The sequence below is a fragment of the Biomphalaria glabrata genome, chromosome 16 (genome assembly GCF_947242115.1).
Source record: "Biomphalaria glabrata chromosome 16, xgBioGlab47.1, whole genome shotgun sequence".
In the NCBI taxonomy this organism is placed as follows: Eukaryota; Metazoa; Mollusca; class Gastropoda; family Planorbidae; genus Biomphalaria; species Biomphalaria glabrata.
In genome coordinates this window covers 19,285,562-19,311,279 of record NC_074726.1, presented here as the reverse complement: position 1 = coordinate 19,311,279, position 25,718 = coordinate 19,285,562, and the positions used below count along the sequence as shown (strand labels likewise).

Below are 25,718 nucleotides of genomic sequence, written 5' to 3'. Positions count from 1 at the left end.
CCGAAATCCATAGAAGACATAGTAAGACTGATAAGGGCTTATAAAGTGGCACATCCCGAGAAGAAATTATCTAGAGGCAGTGATATAGAAGAAATAGTTGCCTTTAACAGAACATGTGAGACACAGAATAACTCTCACAGAACAAGGGAGACACAGGAGAGACAGTATAGAAGTGGTACATATGAAAGACAAAATGATAGCCGCAACGGAAGATATCAAGGAAACAGACAGGAAAGAAAGGACTGGGAGAAAGGTAGAATAGAGCAAGGTTTATCATTGTCATCTGATACTGGAACATTGGAGATTTTTCATACATTCGTAGGGAACAAGGCAGCCAAGACCATCAGGGATACTGGGAGCACTATTATTGGAGTGAATAAGAATTTAGTGGAAGACCATGAATATACAGGCGAATCTAGGAAGTGTGTTATGTTTAATGGGAATATTGTACAATTACCGATTGCTAAAGTTAGTATAGACACACCGTATGTTAAGGGGACAGTGGAAGCTTGTGTTGTAGATCAGGGTGAGATAGATTTAATTATTGGGAATATCCATGGGGTGAAAATATGTTCAGTAAGGGAGATTGAGAATTGGAAGAAATATTATGGGATAAAGTCTACGCGAGGTAGAAATGGGGATGTGGAAGAAGACATAAGATCTCATACATCAGATGACATGGGTAGCAGAGAGCACGAGAAGAAAGAATTAACAGATAAGGTAGAAAGCAATGCAATAGGAATGGGTCCAAATCAAAGTAAAGTAAGGCAATCAGTGGTACAGGGAAAGCGATTTAAACCCACATATAGACGTACAAGTTCATACATCTTATGCTTTAATTGTGGGAGAAGGGGGCATATTAGAAGACAGTGTCAACAATTAATTAGAATTAAGGATTCAAGGTACAATAGTGAAGAGGCGTATACGAGAAAAGAGAGGGATATTAGCAGCCTAGAAAACAGTACAGCTAGATCATTAGGTAGTAGGATCACAATGGGACATCATTGCAAAGGAGGGAAGCGGAAAGGATGGCATGTCAATAATGTTAGAATTATATAGATAGGATTAGAAAAGGTGGGAATGATGGACATTAATTATTGTTCTATTCTACAATGAATAAATATATGTGTAATGAATTGAATATTGTTGTTACAATATGCATGGAGCAAGATAGACTTTGTTTGTTAACTATTTGATTGCGACTGGAATGATGGTGTTTTGTACAGGCATACGATTATGAGTGGGGAGTTGTATTAATAGAAATATGATTACTTATAGATATATGTTAACAGAAGTGGTTTCAATTGCTCATAATAACAGTTATTATTGTGATGAATATAATTGTTATTCCATGTTGGAATTGTATTGGTATTAACATGACATTGTGTTTGATTTTGTGTAGTTATTACATTATGGTTTTATATGTTACCGATTTGTTTTAACTTGGAATAGTCTGATAATATATTCAGTGATTTGTATTTTGGACGTTCGATGTGCATCGAACTTGTTAAACAGGGGGGGGTGTTACGTGCGCATCTTAGTGTGAATGTGAAATGGTGCGATTGCGTGTTGAAAGGAAAGAAGAACCGAAATGGAGGACTATGAACAAGAAAGTGTTTTCAGTGTTAATAAAGATTAAAGTATTTATAAACTGTGATTTTGTCGTGTACATGTCTAAAGAGTCTCATCCAATATGAAAACGTAACAGTGTAAGTTCCTAGAGTTCTAAGAATGTATTTGTGACCTTTAACATATAGTATAAACCAAATTTTGTTGAATATTCATAAAATGTTGAAGACAATTCTTTACACGTGACAGGCCTGCATGTCTAATTGTTTTTAAGCTTGTGTTTTTCTAAAGGATTTCAGATTAATGTCAAAGAAAGTTCTAGAAGAAGATAAGGAACATGTTGAGTCGACTTTGTTACTACAGGAAGACCACGAGGAACCGGAGCTCAAACGATCTGGCAGGTAAAAGTTTGTTTACATTGTAACACATCCGATGAAATCGAGGCTGTGTATATGGACAAGTCTTGGGTTTGAAAACCTGACGTCACACCATTGTTGAAAAGTCTAAGGAGGGCGGGGGGCGCGGATGGATCAACACTGACAAGGCGCTTTATTGAGAAGTTCTGGAAATTAGAAGACTTTATACTCGTAATACTGTAATACTTCTAACATCATGATACTTCTTATACCCTATGCTTCAATTATTGTATATGTGATACCTATTTGTGATACCTATATGTGATACCTATATGTGATACCTATATGTGATACCTATATGTGATACCTATATGTGATACCTATATGTGATACCTATATGTGATACCTATATGTTCTTGGTACTTTTAATAGCCTACAGTGATACTTGTCATACTGATTTGTTAAACGAACTTTAACCCCCAGAAATGATTGTAACTGCCCTCAAATATGAGACATTTGTACACAACTGGGCTTCAATGAGCGATGGCCACATTTGAATTTCACTTTCATTTGGACAGATCACAAATTGCACTGAGATATGATACAGAGATGAGAGAGAGAGAGAAAAAGAGATAAGAGAAGCAATGAGAGAAAGAGAATAAGGGAAATAGATCAGAGAAAAAGAGAACGAAAAAAGAGAGCTAGAAAGATATTAGAAAGAAATTAAAAAGAAAAGAGAGAAACATAGAGAGATGAGTGCGGAAATAAATGTTAAAAGAAAGTGAGATACAAAAGAATGAAAGAGAGAGAGGGGGCAAAATAGAGAGAAAGAGGAGAGAGAGAGAGAGAGAAAAAATAAAGAGAATAAGACAGAGAGAAACTAAAAAAACACATCTAAATCATGAATTGCGGTTTCTGATGAAGGTAATTTTTAAACCTACAGCTATCCTATACTCAAGGACATGTGACACGAATTCGTATTCGTCTGTCTCTAGTAGTCAGTGGTTTCTAAATCAAAAACTTCATTTCGAAGGCGCTATGACTTCTATCAGCAAGAAGAAGTTAGAGTCTTCTCGTTAACGTTTTAAAATGACGTTTAGGATTTGAGTGATGAGCAATCTATAAATGTTAAGCTATCATTTGTATGTTAAAGACATTTTTTCTATACATTTCCTTTTGCTGCTGACCTTGAAGACTATTTGGCGGCTTGGTAGCAGACGTGAAACGCAAGTGGCCTTGGTACTGGAGTGATTTCAAAGACTGTCTTCATGTGCAGTGTCTGGCTTCAGTCATCTTTATATTTCTAGCCACACTGACTCCAAACGTGACATTCGGAGGACTCTTAGGTCAAGAGACTGATCAATATATGGTAAATCGTTAAGCTATAATCCTCAGAGAGGAAGATAATTACGTCCTATGAGTTTCCATTTGTTAATCAAGACTTGCATGTCAATTAGACCAGTTTCTTACTGGTTTTCCACTATTATTGCAATCTAAATCTGACAATCATTGATGCATTAAGCAAAACTCCAATATGTCTCAATTATAAAATGAGTTAAAGTATAAATATGGAATCATAATGGCAACTAAAGCTTATACAAATTTTAAATTCTGGATCTAGAATGATCAAAGCTACGAAATGAGCTTTATTTACTTTCGTAGGGTACCATGGAGTGCATATTAGCTGCGGCTATCTGTGGAGTTGTCTACGCATTATTCGCCGGTCAGCCACTGAACATTCTAGGATCTACCGGGCCTATGCTGGTGTTAGAGACGATTATCTATCAGTACTGCAGGTCAGTTCACTTTAACATAGGGGTCATAATAATTAGAAAAAGTGACATAAGTTAGGGTTAAAGATTCAACATTTCTTTCGACTGACAAACGATTGATCAGTCACTACCATCGAAACCATTTGATGTGGAAATGATAGTAACACTTGCACTTGAAAAGAAAAGTTGGAAGTAAACAAATAAAATATTTTGGAAACATGTTTTAAACAAATTACCTCCGAAAATATGTTTAATCCAATGCAGACATTTAACTAATCAAGATTTATAGGTTAATGTCAATTTTCTTCTTTTATTGAATATATGTATTGATATGATACATGACATATATACATGACACATCAAGCATGACATTAAAAATATCTGACACAATCATGACTCAGCAAGCATGAAATTATATATTACACAATTTCGACGGTGGCGCGGTGGACTGAGTGGTTAAGCGCTTGGTTTCTGTACATTAGGTCCTGGGTTTGAATCTCAGTTAAGACTGTGATTTTGAATTTTGGGATTTTTAGGCTCCCTGAGTCCACCCAACTCTAATGGGTACCTGACTTTAGTTGTAGAAAGTAAAGGTGGTTGGTCGTTGTGCTGGCCACATGACACCCTGGTCGTTAACCCTTGGCTTAAGAAACAGATGATCTTAACATCGTCTGTCTAGAGACAGCATGGTCTGAAAGGGGAACTTTACTTTACCTACAATTTCGACACATCAAGCATGACATTATAAATGTATGACATTGTAAATGTATGACATTATAAATGTATGACATTATAAATGTATGACATTGTAAATGTATGACATTGTAAATGTATGACACAAAAATGTATGATACATGACACAACATACATTTGTTAGATGGTCAAAAATATATTTTTTTAGCCTCAGCCCTACTAGAGTTTCAGAACATAAGAAGACTTTAATAAAATATATTTATTATGATGTACACAATTCCTATTGTATTTTTATTTGTGCAGTAAATGTCTTTTTCCCCTAGAATATTTGATCTGAAATCATAGCCAAGGAAAGGATGAATTTAAATGGTCTTTGTAAATCTTAAGACCTTTTTTAAGAATTCAAAATTTAAAAGGCATCATAATTAGGACTTTTAAAAGTTCTGTGTTTTATTCTGCAGAGATCAAAATTGGGATTTTATGTCCTTCCGAGTCTGGATTGGTTTATGGACGACTCTAATCATGCTTGTCATTGTGGCCTTTGACCTTAGCTCCCTTGTCAGGTTTATAACTCGATTCACTGAAGAGTGCTTTGCATCTCTCATTGCACTGATATTCATCTATGAGGCTTTTGCGAAGGTGAGCACTTCTTTGACCCAAGTCATACTATTAAAATACAAATTGTTTGCTTGTCTTTTTCATAGAAACCATTGAATATACTTTTGTCTTTAAACATTTACAAAGATATTTCAAAGAAAGTTTTGACATTTAACTGTAAAGGAAGATAAACATATATTACTCTATCCAATGAAGTATATACAAAGGCTGTAACATTAACAAGCATTTTTATAAGATAAGATAACATTATTTTTATTGGTCCATTGAAATGGAAATTCAGTTTGACCACAACTGACCACCTCAGCGTAACTACTGCAACAATAATAATATAGATGCAGATACGAACAACATTCCCACACGAAACACAAACACGCTCACAACCAGTGTTTTATGAATTAGACTTCTATGTACTTCTCGGTGACGATAAATGACCTTGCAACACTCTGACCGAAAGTGGGATAAAGAAGTTTTTAAATCTTTCTGTTCCAGACGTGTTCGGGTGATATACGATGCTCTTTAAATTATTTTAATATATAAGCAGCTCTCTGATGACAAAATTCAATCAAAAATCTTTTTTATTCTCTTACTCCTTTTTCATTCCTTTTCTCTTTCCATCTCGCTCTATATCCTCTTACAAGGAACATTTCTGAATAGTGTCTCAAGTAAGTCCGATAGTACTTATTTTGCCATAGATTAGTGAAATTTAATACAATTTAATCTTGTTTTCATTTTGTTCTGGGGGAATGGGGGGAAGTGAGATCACAATAATGATGATTGAATTTTATTCGCCGATGAGGATTGTTTCGACTCTTATGTAACTAGCTGTGGTTTTTATTTAATCAAAGTTGGTGTGTGTACATATCAAGATTACGTCTTTAAAGAGCGTCACATGTTACTGTCAAATTACAAGATGTGTACAAGATGTGTCCAGACTCCAAACACACACACACACACACGAACTCTGTCCACAAAGAGAGAGGATGAGAGAGAAATCAAGGGACAATTATTGTGACCTTTCTCCATTAACAGGTGTTCTTTTCAAGTGTGTTTATTGACGAGATATTAGGCTCAGAATTCGATAAGACGATGCCATGTGTACATTTGTAGTGTACGCTCCATTGAGAGGGTCTGTAAAGCGCAATGAGCTGTTTCAGTGGAGTGGACATCGGGCCACCTAACAATTTCCTGCATTCATAGCCGTCAAATTACATTATTCAAGCAGAATGGAACTTAGCATAGCCGTTTGTTAAATCACTAGGTCCTTTCAGGGTTAAGACCCTGTGCGATCGTATTTTGCGCACCCCTAAATCAGGTCCTTAATATATTTAACAATAATTAGTAATTGTTTTTTTTAATTTTGCTGACACTACTTGATGTAGTCAATATAAAGATTTGATTGTAGTAATGTTTCAATTTTTCAATGTATCCTGTTCATGTTGTGATGTATCCTGTTCATGTTTCAATGTATCCTGTTCATGTTTCAATGTATCCTGTTCATGTTTCCATGTATCCTGTTCATGTTGTGATGTATCCTGTTCATGTTGTGATGTATCCTGTTCATGTTTCAATGTATCCTGTTCATGTTGTGATGTATCCTGTTCATGTTTCAATGTATCATGTTCATGTTTCAATGTATCATGTTCATGTTTCAATGTATCCTGTTCATGTTGTGATGTATCCTGTTCATGTTTCAATGTATCCTGTTCATGTTGTGATGTATCCTGTTCATGTTTCAATGTATCATGTTCATGTTTCAATGTATCCTGTTCATGTTGTGATGTATCCTGTTCATGTTTCAATGTATCCTGTTCATGTTTCAATGTATCCTGTTCATGTTTCAATGTATCCTGTTCATGTTTCAATGTATCCTGTTCATGTTGTGATGTATCCTGTTCATGTTTCAATGTATCCTGTTCATGTTTCAATGTATCCTGTTCATGTTGTGATGTATCCTGTTCATGTTTCAATGTATCCTGTTCATGTTTCCATGTATATTATTCATGTTTCAATGTATCCTGTTCATGTTGTGATGTATCCTGTTCATGTTGTGATGTATCCTGTTCATGTTTCAATGTATCCTGTTCATGTTTCCATGTATATTATTCATGTTTCAATGTATCCTGTTCATGTTGTGATGTATCCTGTTCATGTTGTGATTTATCCTGTTCATGTTGTGATGTATCCTGTTCATGTTGTGATGTATTCTGTTCATGTTGTGATGTATCCTGTTCATGTTTCCATGTATCATGTTCATGTTTCCATGTATCCTGTTCATGTTTCCATGTATCATGTTCATGTTTCAATGTATCCTGTTCATGTTGTGATGTATCCTGTTCATGTTGTGATGTATCCTGTTCATGTTGTGATGTATCCTGTTCATGTTGTGATGTATTCTGTTCATGTTTCAATGTATCCTGTTCATGTTTCAATGTATCCTGTTCATGTTTCAATGTATCTTGATCATGTATCAATGTATCCTGTTCATGTTTTAATGTATCCTGTTCATGTTACAGGTCATCAAGATCAGCTCCAGCTATCCAGTATTTTTAGGCAGTTTCACAGAGCCCCCAGTTTGTAGGCCTAAATTCTTCAACATGTCCTTAGAATCCTACAACTTTACTTCAAACACATCCAGGTCATTTGTGGACAACACCACACAAAGCCTGATGACCATGATGACCACAAACATTCCATGGAGTCCAAACTCCACCACGACAGTGCCTGTTAAATGTTCCTTCTATATTGCAGATGTTTTTTTCTTATCTGTTTTGGAATTTTTCTTCACTTTTGGAATCGCTTTGTTTCTTGTCAAGTTTAAAAACACAATTTTCTTCCCTAACGTGGTGAGTACAACTTCAAGTAGTTTACAGAGCGATTACTTTCATTCAACTAGTTTACAGGCGATTACTTTCATTCAACTAGTTTACAGAGCGATTACTTTCATTCAACTAGTTTACAGAGCGATTACTTTCATTCATTTATTAATATAACAACTTACTTCTTTTCATTTAAAATGTATGGGCTAAAGGGGAGATAACTGATGGAGTTAATGATTATTGAGCTTGAACCCCGATTTGAAACTCTGAAAAAGATCAGTACTTCGGCTTGCGATGGGGAGTTGCAATGTCATGTAATAAATATTTTCTAGAAAGTTTTAAATGAATATTGTTCATGACCTATTCAAATTAATTGCTATTGTTCAAGGTATTCGTTATAGCAAAGGACAAATACATTTCTAAAACGTGGGGCTAATTTTACGTTTGTATAAGCCATGAGAAGACATTGAGACACACAGAAAGACAAAGACGATAGTAAACGATTCAGAAAACTTTTTAAAAACTTGTTTTTTTTAGGGATTGTCCCTGGAAATCTGAATTAAAAGGCCATGTAAATATTTTCCAACAAATTCGTTTATAAAGATGAATTTTCACAAACTACAAGTTTCTTTAGTTTAAATCCAACTTCCTTATCTTAAGTCCTAACTAAGACTACTTGAACGCTTTCACCAAAGATGCTTGCCCCATCATGGACATACGGTGGCAAGACCGCACTACAAACAGTGATGTCATTGCGAACGCCGGCATGGACAGTATAGAGAGACTTCTTTTGGTCCGACAGTTACGCTGGGTAGGCACGTATTCCGTATGGGAGACGAATGTATGCCAAAGGATGTATTTTTTGGTGAGCTTAAAGGTGGTTGACGTAACAGAGGCGCCCCAAGGAAACGCTTCAGCTTAGGCGTCAACTTGCGCTGACATAGAACAGAGCACCTGGTTGCATGCGGACTCAGAACAAGACATCTGGAAGACACTCACAAAGGCCGCGGGATACACATTTGAGACCATAAGAAAATCCGCTGCCGAGGACAGACGCAGAAGGCAAAAAGAAAACCTAAATCGACCACCTGCGAACAATGTTTATGCTTGCCCTGGATGTGGCAAAATATGTAGGTCACAGCTGGGGCTTCGCAGCCACGGGAAATTCTGCATTCCTCACTAAACTTTGGACAAGCCTTATTATCTTTAGGTGTAGCCATCATATAAGTTCTAGTTTGCTTGAGTCTTTTTCAAAAATTGATGTGATCCATAGAATAAAGGTTATGGTATGTATTGCCATACTTTAGATTAATATCTGTTATGTGGATAAAAATAAAAATCCTTCTCATTTACGATGTGAATGTTTGATGCAAGACATTGGACACTTGCTCAACAGTTTACACTTAACAATTCATTAGCATTTTATTTTCTTCTTATTCACTATAACTCACATGAAACTTCTTATATTCAAAATATTATTGCTTTAAATATTATTTTATAATTAATGGCTATCAAAATGTAATACACTACTCAACACACCTGTATCTTACACTGCGTTGAATGGCAATTGAAAAAAGTATGTAAAAACAGTAAATACTCACCATGACCCACTGCACCAATTAAGGATGCTTTACCTATTAAAAACAAACACTAAGTAGGTCAAGGTGGTGTGAAGGTTCAAGGTCATTCAACTTATATTTTATTTAGGTGAGACAAACATTGAGTGATTTTGGTGTTTTGATTGCCATCGTCATTGTTGTTGGAGTCGATGTTGTTCTAAACATCGACACCCCTAAACTAAATGTACCAGACACATTCTCAGTAAGTTCCCTTTATAATCACTTTTTTATGTTAAATTTATTCAAAGACTTCTAGTCGACTAATCTGCATACTTTATGTTTGCAAAGTAGAATAAAAGAAAACCTGGAGTTAGTGTCTGGCTCTAAGTTACCAAGGATTCCAGCTCTTGTAGACTCAACACTAGTAGTGGAAACTGTATAGCTGAATACCGGGTAGCGAACACAGCCAACTTGGGATTCTCGTGGGCGAGACTTTTGTTTTTATTTTGTTTAGGATGAGGATGGAACAGAGCCCCCACAACCCAGTCTAGCAAGACTGCCACACCGTTCCATAAAGGGAATCATTGATAATAGTCAAGCAGTTATGGTAATCCCCCCTCAGTATTATGGCAGTGACAATATAGGAACGTGTGGAAATTCAATATGGTGTATCAGCCTTCTATAGCGGGTGCTGTGCGCAACATATATGACACAACCCAGTTTAAACAGTGATAGTCGCTGTCATTGTAGAACCCTCAGACAGGACTTGGGGTGAAGAGCTTCCTGTGCACACCTGGTCCTTGGATAAAATCCTTTCTAATGACCAGTTGGAATAACGGAGCAGTCGGCACCCATTCCCCAATGAATTTGAATAAAGGTGAAGACCCTAAGGCAAAAAAGTTCAGTAGGATCGAGCCTATTTGTCTTTATTGAGCCCTGTAGAGGTCAGATAGCCCCCATCAGGGCCAAATAAATTACAATTTTCTCTATTGATTAACTTCCATGTTTTATCAGTAGTGGTTCTGTTATTTTTGTTTAATGTTTTTTTTATAGTCTTTCAATTACAAAATTAATAGTTGCATATCATTTTCTTGACATGTTTTGATCTACTCAAGCCTACACGACATGATCGAGGTTGGTTGATCAGTCCTATCAATCAGAAAAATCCTTGGTGGCTTGCACTTGCTGCAGGTCTCCCAGCACTGCTAGCTACTATCCTAGTCTTCATGGACCAACAGATTACTGCTGTTATTGTCAACAGGAAGGAAAATAAGCTCAAAGTAGGAATTTATTCATTGAATTGATGTTGTGAAAATTTATAACTAGCTTACTAATCATTCTCCTTTATACATGCAATGTATATAAGTTTTTAGATTGAATAGCAGTCATTTAGAATTTTAACATAAAAAAACAAAAAAAAAATGAAACGGTGGAGTCTATATTGAGTCTGACGAATAATGAAGAGTGCAGAATTTGACTTAGTTCAGCAAGTCCTGCTGTGTATTATATGATGTATTTATCTAATGCTGATAAAGCTGTCGACTGCTAAGAATCAATTTTAGCTATCATTTTGCTGAATGTGCCTCTTTGACTGTGGCATGTGCCATCTTTTTTTCATAACTTAAAGACAAAAAAAATTGCTATTTATTTGCTTTCTTATATCATGCACTAATTTGTTGCAATTTTATATTTCAAAAGCTTTTTAAAAAATAAGAAAAATAATTTATACAAAAAAATTGAAGAAATGAAAGCCCCATTTGATTATTGAAATTTTTTTTTCTGAGAGAGTGAGAGAGAATGACAAGACATAGACATAGTATTATTTCTTTTTACTATACTTCAGATTTCTTTTTATTATTTTTTTTTCTGAAAACTAAAATATGTTTATTTAAAAAATTGAGTTAGGCTTTAAAAATTGTTGTTCACTTTTTTTCTATATGAAAAAATTCAGTAAAAAAAAAGAATTGATGTTCTCTTTCTTTACCACAGAAAGGATGTGGTTACCACTTGGATATCCTAGTCCTTGGTATTCTCATTACTGTCATGTCCTTCCTTGGATTACCTTGGTATGTGGCTGCAACTGTCTCAGCACTGGCCCATATAATGAGCTTAAAGGTAGAACCCTTTTTTTATATTTAATGGGCTAACTATTTCTAATAAATCTCAGGCACATGTACAAAAAAACAAAAACATATTGAACTGTCCTGGATCACAGATCTGTTGAATTAATGAAATGTATAATGTGTAACATGTACAGTGGCCTATTAATCACATCAAATTATTTTCTACTTTACCAATTCAGCAACTTGAAAGTATCTTAGTGTTATCTATTGATTGTCAATTATTCAGTAGATATTTTAAAGCAGTTGCTGTAGATTTTTTTCTACTTTCTTTCAACTTATTCTAACGTCTGTTTTGATAGCCCTAAAACTCCAGGACAACATAATCAGCTAGAGCTAGACTATTAGTCACTACCTAGCAGTTTCTTCAAATCATAAATATATAACTTCTTCTGTCTCTACAGAAAATGGATTCACTCAGATACTTTGGAGCATATTCATAAGTCTTACACATGCGTCAAATTTCCTCTTTCGACCTTGTTAGTGTGATCCATAGGATAAAATACGATTGGCACCAAGTTACTCATTAGCAGAACATTTCAGAGTAAAAATCATTATTGATAGGACTAATCCCTACTAAGCTCCTTCATGATTTTTCCTTAAGGTTGAAACTTATGCACCTCAAGGAAGTGGCAGTTTGACACCAGAGTACCCTGCTCCTAGAAAAATTGCTTACTAAGCTAACAATCTCATTCTGCCCAAATCTCCATGTTTAAGAGGTGTCAGGTATTCAAGTTCATCTTTTCAACTGTCAGTAAGAACATTTTTGTCTGGCTTAGGGCTGGACTTATCTAATGCTGTTTGAGATGCATTCAGAATGCCATTAATAAGTATTTTATACAAACATTGGAAACTTATCTATTGACACCTTGGCTAAGCAACTTTTGTAGCCTTGAGATAGTAGGCATAAGTAAGCCTGAGATTATTAATATCAATAGGACTCAGAGAAAAACAAAGTTTAAGAAATAAAGATAAATGGATTTTGAAGCTGTTTGTGCTGAAACAAATTATGAATAAACATTAGATGTAGCAAATAATAATAGCAGCAATAAGGTACCATGGTTATTGAGAGAAGAAGATGAAGAAAATATAGCGAATATAGACAAGGAGGAGTTGAACCACCAACCCCGACCCAGTGCATCGCAAACAATTTTATATTTAGGGTCAACACATATTGGAACCCAAGGCTTGTTCCAAAGACAACCAAGATCATTGCTAGGCAATTATCTCTGTAAGAAAAAAATGCAACGCTTTTCACCCCTTTGCAAATGAAGCTGGGAACTTGAAGACTTACAACTTAATGTTTCATTTCAAGTATTTCATCACATTATGTCACTTACAAACTATTAAAAAAATGTAACCCTATTTCTGAGACCTTAAATTTATGTTCCTTTATTTATACAGGTTGAATCTGACTGTACAGCTCCGGGAGAGAAACCTGAGTTTTTGGGCGTTAGAGAACAGAGAGTTACTGCCCTTTTAGTTGGTATCTTAAGTGGATTGTCTGTTTTATTGACTAGTATTTTAAAGGTATTGTGTGTTGAATAGAGTCTGTATATTTCCAAAGTAAATGTAAGCATTAATTGTGTAATTAGCACCAGAAGATTCACCTTCTATTGCCTATGCATGTAAATATGTTTCTTTTTATTTCTTCAGCTTATTCCATTACCTGTTTTGTATGGTGTCTTCCTGTTCATGGGTATTAGATCATTAGAAGGAATGCAGGTAATACATATAAACATAGTCTTCATCTTAAGTTTAACTCTTTATCTCTGTAATTATTTACCACATTCTGGTGGAATCAATGCTGTATCATCAGTTAGGAGAGAAAGAGTTAAAATACCATAAAAGCTAACATTAGTTGAACTTTGATTAGGCCTCATAAGCCCACATATAATGTGTTGCTGCCTGCTTTTAAAAAAATAATTTTTGAAAATTTAAAAGGTCTGTGCCTCTTTATATACCAGAAATTATTTATTGAAATTATAATATAAGAGTAAGGTAAAGAATTGGCCACACAAGACTATCACTTAATGCACACTTTTGATTCACATGCTACTTCCAATAGAATTGACCTCTTTTTTTTCTCTCAGATTGTTGACAGATTCATTCTGTACTTTGTGAGTCCAAAGTACCAACCTGACTATCCTTACCTTCGACATGTGCCTTTAATGAGAATTCATATCTACACTTTCATACAAATTCTGTGCCTTGCTGGATTGTGGATTATAAAAACATTCAAAGAAACATCTGTTGGTTTCCCACTCATGGTATAACATTATATTTTAGTTATAATAAACAATTTTTATGTATACAATCTATTAAATGATTAACAATCAGTCCATTTTTAATATAATATTCCACTTTGATGATTAACAATCTACTATGAATAAACTACTGTACTATATTGTATACAAATCTATTTAAATGTATTCAAATGTACTTTAATTTATATAAATCCATTTTAATTTTACAAAGCTTATATCAACTCATTCTGTCTGTCTCTCAGATAAAAAGTTGTTATTTCTACCACACCCAATCTCAGATCAAGTTGAAATTTTGCAAAACTATTTCTTGTTCCTGAAGTAACAAAACAAAATCATTAAGTTAAATAACTATTGGTATAAGATTGAAAGATAATCTTGTCTTTAAATAGATGATTATTCACCTTGTTGGCATTATTCATAACAATGTCAATCAATACATTTGGAAACTATTTAGTTTCATAAACCTACTCCTAGCCACTCTTATCAAGAGCTGCCATTACAAGATAGCTTCCTGTGAGGTGAATTGGGGACTAGACATGAGAGAAACTTTCTTTCATCCTAACTATTTGAAGTGCTCTTGGTGTTGCAATAGTCTGCAGGAAGTTTTTTTGTTAATTTAGGGTTTATAAATGTATCCAATAAGGCACCAGTGCTGAAGTTGGAAGTGACCCATATAACTCATATAACCCTGAAAAAACAGAAGTTTTTCTTTTCTTTTTTTTTTTATGTATTACCTATTAATTTATGTACCCTCTTTTTCAAAATTCACCTTTTTAATTATCTGTTACCAGGTTTTAGCTACATGCTTTATCCGAAAACTTTTGGACTGTATCTTTACCCAATATGAGCTCAGCTGGCTAGATCACATACTTCCACCAATCACATGCAAGAAACAAAAGGTAACTGTGAATGAAAACATCATCATGGAAACCAAAAGAAATGTATATAATATAAACAAACCTGAAACTAGACCTCCTTTTCTTAAAGAGGAGTCTCCTATGAAGATTAAAATGAAAATGGATGTAGAAGCCCAATTGCGTGATAGACAAGTTAATGGCATTATGTAAACTCTCCTTTTCATAAGTCAAAAAACATTTTTCTTATACATCAAAAAAATATTATAGAGCAAATTTTTGAAAATGTAGCTCTATTTAAACATTATTTGCTTGCTAAAGCTGCTAATTAATTGTTAGTTATAAAACAATATTAGCAGGATTACATAATCTATACTACTAAAACTTTTGTTGATAAACTTTCTTTTATGTAAATATTTGTTTTTGAGACAGGTTCTTATTAAATTAATTTTTTTTACAGAAGCATTGATTCCATTAATTGTTTTACCTAAATTACAAATTTCAACAGAGAGAAAATGTATTTAGAAATTCAAAACTGAAAGATTCAAAGTTAAAAACATTAAGATTTCATGTTGAACTCTATTGTATTAATGAACTCAATCAATTACATCTTTACATTCCAACATTTAAGTTTGCTTTGATAAAATACAGACTTACTTACTTAGACTTAGGTCCTCCCGCGCCGTTCGGCGCATTGGGCGGCAAGCTGTCTCCATAATGATCTGTCACTGGCAATGTCTGAAGCCTCTTCCCATCTGGTGTCCACTGTTCTGAGGTCCTCCATGAAGGTGTGTCGCCAGGTAATACGAGGACGTCCCTGTTTGCGCTTTCCTCGTTTTGGCTTCCATGTTATCGCAACTCTTGGTGTGCGTAATTCATTTTGACGTAGAACATGTCCCGCAAACCTCATGCGACGCTTAGTCACAACCTCACTAAGTGTTCGACTCCCAGTTCGGCAAAGGATTTCCTTGTTTGAGATCCGGTCTGTGTAACTGACTCCCAAAATCCGTCTCAGCCATCTCTGTTGAGCCACATTTAGTCTTTTCTCAATTTTGACAGATGACTTCCACGTCTCACATGCATATGTAGCAGTTGGAATGACGATTGTGTTGAGAAGGTGTATTTTTGTCTCGAGTCCAATGGCTTGGCTAGTCCAAATAGGCTGCAGCCTTTGGAAAATGCTCCCTGCCTTTCCTATTCGGCACGCTACATCATGGTAAGCATCTCCATCATTTGTTATGATGCTGCCAAGGTACGTGAACTTGTCCAGCTCTTCAAGCTTTGACTCGCCAAGTCTGACGGGGACACCCTTTGCCTTATATCCCACTCGCATAATTTTAGTCTTATCCAAGTTTATGCGGAGGCCAATTTTGGGTGCCTCTCTGTCTAGGCTCTCCGTCATTTCTTGAATGCATTTATTTGTAGCCCCGAGTAGTGCAACATCATCAGCAAAGTCCAAGTCCGTCAATCGGAGTTGTTCATGCCATGGGATAAAATACAGATTAAAAATAATTTTTATAGCTTTTTATTATAGAAACAAACAAAAAAGTGTCAAAAACTTTGAAATGAAGTCCACATGAAAATGTAAGAGAACAGACAACACGAATGCTGATCACTCTCTGACATCGTCATCTTTTCTCATCAAGTTCATGGCAGCATTTTTTCTTTGCTGTATCTTGTCACTAAAGTATTCTAGACAAAATTATTATCAAAAGTATTTGCATTAAACAATAAAATATCTTCAATTTTGAGCAAAATATGATTTCTCTCTCACTCAGCTGTGACACAGTCATATCAATCTTACACACACAATATATATATATAGTAAAGTAGTAGTATATATATATATATCAAGTAAAGTAAAGTTTCCCTTTCAGACTTTGTGATCTATGGAGCGGGTGATATTAAGGTCATCTGTTTCTTTGGCCAATGGTTAATGAGTAGGGTGTCATGTGACCAGCACAATGATCAACCGCCTTTACTTTCCCCAACTAAAATCAGATACCATAAGTTATGATAAGAGTTGTGTGGACTCAGGGGCACCCTAAAAATTCAGAATTTCAAAATCCCAGTCTTCACTGAGATTCAAACCCAGGACCCCAGGTTTGGAAGCCAAGTACTTAATCACTAAGCCACCACGCCCCCTATATAAATAAATATATTTATAATGTTCTGGATGAGAAAACAGTGGTGTTATTAAGGGAGGATGCTAATGAGACCAAATGAAAGAGATAAATCAATTTGAAGAATACAGTTAAAGTATGTAGGTAATAAAATAATAAGACTGCTTTATTGATCCTTATGGAAATTTGATGTGATTACAAGGACTCTTTTCTCATATAAAGACAACACAACAGAAACATACACATAAATACAACAGACACAACATAAAGTTCATTCAGAGACTACACACAGGCATCTTGGTGCTTTTCATGTTCCCTCATCAATCAGTGGCGGTGATAGAGATCTGGCCAAGTGAGGTACAAATGAGTTTTTGTACTGTTCTGTTCTTGTTTTGATTGACAGTAGTGTCGCCCACTTCGCGACGACTTGACATAGTTATGATGAAGCGGATGGTCGTTGTCTTCCAAGATTTTTTTCGATATTTCTTAAACACTTTTTGTTCAAAAAGTTCCTTTAAATGTGGTAATGTTGTGAGTGTAATTTTTTATGCCCTTTTCATAATATAATATATAATAATAGTATAATAATAGTATAAATAATAATAATATACCAACCCTAGTATGCATGTGGGTAAATTGAAAATAATCTTTTTAACTAAAAAGATTATAAATATATTCATTTACAAAGTATCCTACTGATAATGATATATTAACTGTCAACTACCAAACCTTATTTATTGTCACACTGATCTTTCTAAAGATGTTTTACAAAAGTTCTCATTTTCATTTTGCAAAGAACTATAACTTGTTACTATATATATACATATCATTTTCATATTTATTTTCGTTTTCCTTTTACTAATATGTTGTTTTTTTTTAATTCAGTACTTACTTCCCCTTATATGGGATGGTTAAATATATTACATAGTTTTCTTCTCTCTCTACTAATCTATTATTATGAGCTATTAACACTCTTATTTATCTCCCTTGTATAGCAATACATTCCATTATGGTTAATTGGCCTACTAATAATATTGTCATTTAAAAGACACAGTCTTTGAATCCAAATAGAAAAAAATGTACTTGGAGAAGCAGAGGTTGGACAATATCCTTTCTTATAATAAAAGACATCTTCAATGCAGTAGTATAATATTAATTTGTTCCTCTTGATAAAAAAAAAAGATTTCAAAATTCTCTCTAGATGTACATTTTGTTAGTAGATCATCTGACAACTTCATGATGCTAAGATATTTAGTCAAAGATTATTGTTCTCCAGGCTAGTAGCTCGCTAGAGAACTCTGACTGCACCAATGGTACACGGTCAGTACCAGTGATCAACATAAAGGAAGAGCCCATAGAGATGTCTGACCAGAGTGAGGCGTATGGTTCTAATGAAGCTATTGTTAAAGGTCATGAAAACAACTCCTGGAGTCATGTGACAATTACAATAAGCTAAACAACAGTTGTTGCCTGCTATGAATTAATATGGCAATAAGTTAAGCAATAATCTATGCTGAGAATTAGCATGTTAATAAGCTAAACAACAGTTGTTGCCTGCTTTGAATTAATATGACAATAAGTTAAGCAATAATCTATGCTGAGAATTAGCATGTTAATAAGCTAAACACATAACCATTGCATGATGGGAATTAGTATGACAATAAGCCAAATACACATCCATTGCATGCTGGGAATTAATAATAATCTTTATTATCCAGAGGAAATCTGTCTTACAATTTGGGCACTAAAAATACATTATAATTATAGAAACAAAATCTACATTCAGACGAGTTTCTCTCACAGAAATGTTCACAGATAGAACTATTCTAGTCAATGATTGGATCGCCTGGGAACAAAGTCGTTTTTGTAAATGGTATCATCTTGTATCTCCTTTGTAAAATCTCAAAATCCTGGTCCAGAGGGTGTTGTTTTTATTTGTAACATCTTTTTAGCCTTTCTCTCAAACAGTTGTCCGATGAAGTTATTTGGCTACCAATGAGTTTGCTAGCAGCATTGGTAATTTTCTGCAGTTTATTTTTATTTTATAATGTTTAGATTGCATAACCAGGCAGTGATATTGAAACTTAAAATACTGTAGTGTTACCATGGTAAAACATTGACAACACCTTTTCACTAACCTTAAAGGATTAATTTTTTCTTAGTAAGAGTAATCTTGGTTGCCCCTTTTTTTTGTGCTATAATCAAATCAAGTCAACTAAGACAATCCACTTGAGACATTTTTCTGCTGTTGAAAAGCCTCAGCATTACACAGCTTTTATTTCAGACATCCTCTTTGCATGGCTGACATTAATTTCTTGTTAGACAAGTTGGAATGCCTTGAGAGAGATTTGAACATTGTGCTATAGTGTATACACTTCCATGATGCATCAGTCATGTTTTATGCAATATTGTATTATGTTCCCTTATTAATTAATTGTATTTAGAATATTATGAAACACATCGAACAATAGGCAACATATTCATGAATTGGGAGAGTAAGAAAAGCCAAAATCTATTGGTCAAAAGGTCAATAACTGATCGTAATCAGAAATTACTTTAAAAGTATGCTGTTTCTCTTTTTTAATTTTAATTTAAATATTTGTCACTTTCTCACTAACATTTCAAAGCAGCGTTTAATCTCAAACTATCTAGTTTTTAAGATGTAAAGATCAAAATTTATAAACAAAATAACTAAGGGCCTGAGTCAAAATGATTTCTAAAAGTCTGATTTAGAGGTTGTGTGCAAATTCAACACCAATATCTTAATTTGGCATAGAGCTGGGGAGGGGAGGTAAGCGGCTATTGAGGAGAAATATAACGTGAAATTGTACTCCCAAGAGGTTTCTATCTAAAAAAAAAAAAAAAAAAAATTTAAAGTTACGAAACTTTTACAAACCTATTTGTAACCTCAACCTCGATACTTTTGATCATCACTTCACTAGATATAGCCTTTTTCTAGAATTGTTTTTCTTAGTATGCATGTTGTTACAGAAACAATAACAAACTGATCCAGTGGTAGAAGTCATTGGTCAAAGAATCTCATATAGGTAAACCCGATGGTATTTCTTTCCGATGGATTCTTTCTTTCAAAATAGCGCCTAAAGGCAGCAAGGAAAACCTACTCCCGGATACCTCTTCCCTCCACTGGTCCACAAATGTGATGGCACCATAGACCTCTGAGCATGCTATCAGCATGAAAGTAGCGCTATATAATAGCTACAATATATTTATTTATGTAATAGTTGTCTTCGCTTTATCGGACCGAATCCTTCTTAAAGTTTAGAAAGAAACATTTTTGTAGCATAAAAAAAATTTTCTTGTTGTCGAAAATCCATAGAAATTATGTTCAGACACCGTCATTGGATATTTGTTTTGGTTACATTCACAACACGCTAAAGAACAGATGTGTATATAAGCATGCTATACTTTAATTCATAATAAACTTTCAAAATAAATACCTAGTGATTAAATGTAGGCTTATGTAGTTTAGGTTTGTATAATAAACAGAGACACGTGTAACTAGAGTGTAACCTAACGTACTAGATTTCAATAGAGTTGAACACTATGCTAAATATCATGCGAAATAATATACAAGTGTTACCTAAATTTGACTAAGCCAATATTTACAAGACCGATTTCTGTGGAGCGAGCTTGCCGCCATAAGCTCCATAAAAAAATATTTGTAGGATTTTTTCCCGATGATTTAGATTTAGTTTCGTAAACTCTTTTAACAAACACAATGGGCTAAAGTATATTTGAAAAAGTTGCAACATTCCTACTGATTCCTAGTGGCCGTCTATTGATCATATGCACAATCCATAAAAATATATCAACATCACATCAACGCCCCGCCTTTTTTGTTCTAAAAAGTAATTACACTTTCTTGGAAGGACCCGCCGACTAAAATTTAATAGCGATGGTGGATTGCTACTGCAGAGCATTTCTTTCATTGCCGTCATATGCAATGACCTCGGGCCCCATGGTATCTCAGCAGAAGCCATAGTTACCTTGCTTGTTTGTTCATGTTCTCTCCTGAACGTTTCTCAAGGAACAGGCGCTGGAAGCTCGGGGCAATTTAATCATTAAATAAATCAACCCATTTAGCTTCGCTTTATATAAGTTAAATATAACAGTGTATAAAACTTTGATGGGTATATTGGGCGTTTAGTATAACCATAGAAACAAAAGTAGTGTCCGACATTTAAAAAGGGAAGTATTTAGACCAACTCAAATTCTTAAAAAATTAAAAGCAAGTTCTGTATGTCAATGTCTAGCATTACACCTTAGTTTGTAGTCGCAATGTAGTTTCTGAGTAGAACATTTTGTGTTTTTGGACTTGCACTTTACTAACAATTCATGTTGGATTATGTTTCTTATGACCGCTATGTCAACACATTTGTTTTGTAAATATTGTTATATATATTTAACTGTACATTATTGTCATTGTACAAAACGTTCATCTGTTTCACCCGTGTATACAACCAGAGAATTATCAATACATAAAGACAAAATTCTGTGGAAAAAAAAAAGATTGTAGTTATTCTCATTGAATATTTCAATTGCCTAATGTTATGAAAGTAAATAATTATGACTCATGAAGAATTGTTACAGTAAAACAATAATGCTAACTGTTTCTATGAAATAAACTACTTTGAGTTCAACTACTTTTTCGCTTCTTCTTTTTTATATATGTCCTCTGCTGTTTATGTTCACTTTTGTTGAGTTTGAAGAACACGTCTACAGCTTAACCAAAAATGTACATCTCGTTAAAAAATAGGCTGGTTTCTTTCTGAGAACAAAAGATTGAGGACCTGAGAGTTTTAAGCATGAAGGGTTGGGAATAGCAGGTATAATACAGTAGGTACATTGCAAGACAAATATATAGGCGTAGCTATTTGTTTCTTTTACTAAGCAAGATCTGTACCAAAAAAGAAAGTAGATTTATGTATGATACTCAAAATCAATTTAAAGAATTCAAAATAATCCACGACAAAAAAGCTTCGTTAACAAATTGAACATTTTTCCTAAATGATTTCTGTCGTCCTTTTTTTCTCTGTGTTATAAAGAGCTACAAATAGACTAAGCATAAACCTTTTAACTTAAAAAAAAAACAGTGCTCTGAGCTATTATAAAAAAATCACCTGTCATCTTATCTCTACAAGCTACAATTGTAATTCAATACAGAATAAGAACAGCTACACAAACAGGACTTGCCCGTACCATACGAAAAGAAATATAAAGTCTTTGGATTAAGTGCTGAAGAAGAATGACCTTAAGATCAAAATAGAATGAAGATATTTATTAATACTTTGTTGCTAAATGGTTGATGCTGGCTGAAATGATCGTAAGATTCCAAACAATTATAAATCCAGCAGAAAGATATCTGGGGCTAAACTTCTCACTAGGATTATCTTGGCAGACGATTCTTCAAGATCAACGGAAGTTCTTTGTCCTGATGGAGGTGATGAAATTACTAAGTCTGTTCCGGTTCTAAATTTTTAAATACATCATGTATTTCAGCACGAAAAGATTTGACACAAACTTTCTTTTCTTCTCTTTAAATGATTGTATTGAATCACTTTTGATACTACTAAACCACTAAACTTGACACAATGTGTGCCTTCTTAATTTTTACACACACATTTTCAGCTTTTATTTTGGCCATGTGCCCTGCTAGAAGAGAACTATTTCCTGTCGCAATAAGCATGGCTGCCTGGTCGTGTGATCTGTATTATATGTACATTTGCACACTAGTGCGTCAGTGCAACACCGCTTGTGTTTACGTAATAAATGCAGTTCCTAATATGTCTTCCCTCTTAAACACAGAGTAAAACTTAAAAAGCTGTCCAGACAAAGGGTTTTATTAATCTAATAATGGCTTCTTTTTATTTTGAGCAACCAATGTTGAATTGGAATGCTAAAGAACTATATCAAGAGTTTTTAAGGTTTCAACAGCAGGTGAGCTTTTGTTTCAAAGGACCGTTAGCTGGTGCCGATAGTAAACAAAAAGCCGGATGGCTGGGAATGTGGATAGATCAACAGGGCCGAGAAGTTTACAAAACTCTAAATATTACGGATAGTGAAGAGGGAGATCCGCAATTGCTATTAAAAAAAATAGAAGACTACATAAGGCCAAGACAAAATAAAAGAGTGTCTAGATTTAGAGCACATCAGAGAAAGCAGGAAGAAGGAGAAAGTTTTGATAACTTTGTTAAAGACCTAAAGCTTGTCATTATGGACTGTGAGTATGACAATCCAGACGATATGCTTATTGATTTGATCATTAGTGGAGCCATACACGAAAAGGTACAGTTAAGACTACTTGACCAGGGACAGAAGTTGACCCTTAGCAAGGATATTGAAATTGGACAACAATATGAATTGTCACAAAGCCAAGTGAAAATGTTTAGGGGCCAAGAAGTTCTAGCAATCAAGAGACAGTCAAACAATGTACTAAAGCAGAAGTCTAAAGACAACTCAGATAAATTATGTAGTAAATGAGGTAAGAACCACGAAAAGGGAAAATGTCCAGCAATAGGAACCACATGCAATTTCTGCAAGAAGAAAAACCACTGGTTTCAAATGTGCAGAAAAAGACACAACGTCAATCTGGTAGAAAATGACAGCCACAGTGATGAAAATGTTGTACCTGTTAGTACTGCAAGTAGCCAGTATAAAAAGGGTAAAATTGAGAAAATCAATGTCGTTGAAGACAAGTGGACAGTAAAACAAGTCGTACATGGCAAGACATTAATTTTTCGTATCGACACTGGTGCAAGATGTAACATTCTTGTCAAGTCAGAGTTTGAAAAACTCAAAGACAAAGTAAAACTTGCTTATTCAGTAAAGTTTCTCAAGTCTTTCATTAATCATGTTATTAAGACTGTAGGAGCAGTGGTGCTACCTTTGAAAAATAATATCCAAGAGGTGAAAGCAAGATTTGAGGTAGTAGACATAAGCCAAGAGAACATTTTGAGTGGTGACACAGCAGAATGTTTAGGACTACTACAACGGATTGACAGCATAGAATCCAAGGCAGAAGACGAGTTACAAAGAGAATTTCCTGAAATGCTGAAAACAACTAGAACACAGCCAGGAGAATACAAGATTCAGTTACAGGAAAATGCTAAAGGAGTTATCCATCCACCACGTCGCTTAGCAGCATCGCTACGCAATAAAGTTAAAGAAAAACTTAAAGAAATGCAAGCTGCTGTACATGAACCTACTGAATGGGTTAGCTCCATGGTTGTATCGTTCAGGAATGACAAAGTGAGAATATGTATTGATCCAAAAGATCTCAATAAAGCAATCGGACGGGAACATCACTCAATGAAAACTGTTGAAGATGTGATCACTAATATTCCAGATTCGAAGATATTCTCAGTTCTCGATGCCAAGTCAGGGTTTATGCAAATAAAGCTTGAAAGAGAATCTTCATTTTTCACAACTTTCAACACACCTCTCGGAAGATATAGATAGTTACGATTACCTTTTGGAATCAAATCAGCGCCAGAAATTTACCAAAGAATTATGGATGACATGCTTCAAGGTATTGAAGGAGCATATGTCATCATAGACGACATTCTAGTAGCTGGTAGAGATGTTGAACATCATGATCACATTTTGAAACAAGTCATGCAAAGAGCAACGGAGTACAATCTAAAGCTGAACTATGACAAGTGCAAGATAAGGCAAAACAGAGTACCTTATATGGGCCATATCTTGTCAGAGAAAGGTTTAGAACCAGATCCAGCAAAGATAAAGGCAATTATTGACATGCCAGCTCCTCAAGACAAAGATGGAATCAGAAAATTTCTAGGTTTAATTCAGTACCTAGCAAAATTTATTCCTAATCTAAGTCAAGCAGATGCTCCAATACGAAAGCTTCTAAAAGATGATGTAGAATTTCAATGGAATCATGAACAAAACAAGAGTTTTGAAGAATTGAAACAGCTTTGTACAAAACCTCCAGTTTTAGCATATTATAATGTCAACAAGAACGTAGAGATAGAATGTGATGCAAGTAAAGATGGACTGGGAGCAGTATTACTCCAGGAAGGTCGTATAATTGCATACGCATCAAGAGCTCTCACAGACACAGAATCAAGTTATGCTCAGATTGAGAAGGAAATGCTCTCAATTGTGTATAGTACAAGCAAATTTCACTGCTACATATTTGGTAAGGAAGTAATAGTTTATAACGATCACAAACCTCTGGAGCAAATCTCCAAGAAACCCTTATTGTCAGCCCCAATGAGAATACAGAAGATGCTAATAAGACTACAGTGGTATGATCTGAAAGTCTGTTATAGAAAAGGCAAGGAAATGTTTATCTCCGATACACTTTCTCGTGCACATCTACCAAATACTGATACACAGACATGTGAATTTACAGATGATTCAGTGCATATCATCTCTGTAAGTGATTCAAAATACAGTGAAATTCAAGACTGTACAAGCAAGGAACTTTCAATGCTTCTGGAAGTAATTATGACTGGTTGGCCAGACACAAGAAGCGAGACTCCAATTGAAGTCAGGCCATATTGGGATTCAAGAGACCAGTTATCAACTTCGGATGGTATTATATACAAAGGTCTGAGAATTGTCATGCCACCAAGCTTACGTAAATACATGCTAAATCTGATTCACAAGTCTCACTTAGGAATAGTCAAGTGTAAGCAGTGAGCCAGAGAAGTCATGTATTGGCCAGGCATGAGTGCAGACATTGAAGTGACAGTTAGGGATTGTAGAAGGTGTGCTGAACCGCTAATACCTACCAAGACACCAGATCTCAAGTTGGTGAAGAAACATTTTGACTCCGAGAAACAGTCTCAGAAACATTATAATGATAAGAGGAAATGAGTTAAGAGTCATAATCCACTATAAGACGGAACGGCAGTCAGAATGCAACTTAATTCTAAGTGGAAACCAGGAACAGTAATTTCGAAGCATTCTAAGCCTAGATCATATA

At 34.8% G+C, this 25,718-nt stretch overlaps 1 protein-coding gene across 4 annotated transcripts in view; it reads left to right on the top strand.

Moving 5' to 3' along the window:
• Positions 1-21,408, top strand: part of LOC106078427 (electroneutral sodium bicarbonate exchanger 1-like) — a 76,339-nt gene extending 54,931 nt beyond the window's left edge. For 3 of the 4 annotated variants that reach the window (XM_056013932.1, XM_056013931.1, XM_013239286.2), the window contains exons 8-20: positions 1,861-1,970; positions 3,120-3,294; positions 3,588-3,721; positions 4,852-5,029; positions 7,522-7,851; positions 9,532-9,645; positions 10,499-10,663; positions 11,373-11,498; positions 12,908-13,033; positions 13,160-13,228; positions 13,597-13,773; positions 14,562-14,669; positions 18,024-21,408. In XM_056013932.1, the coding sequence (XP_055869907.1) occupies positions 1,861-1,970; positions 3,120-3,294; positions 3,588-3,721; positions 4,852-5,029; positions 7,522-7,851; positions 9,532-9,645; positions 10,499-10,663; positions 11,373-11,498; positions 12,908-13,033; positions 13,160-13,228; positions 13,597-13,773; positions 14,562-14,669; positions 18,024-18,203 (1,992 nt within the window). In that variant the 3' untranslated portion in view covers positions 18,204-21,408. The remainder of the gene's footprint in view (positions 1-1,860; positions 1,971-3,119; positions 3,295-3,587; positions 3,722-4,851; positions 5,030-7,521; positions 7,852-9,531; positions 9,646-10,498; positions 10,664-11,372; positions 11,499-12,907; positions 13,034-13,159; positions 13,229-13,596; positions 13,774-14,561; positions 14,670-18,023) is intronic. The other variant, XM_056013929.1, reaches the window with a different exon arrangement.
• Positions 21,409-25,718: the final 4,310 nt, after the last annotated feature.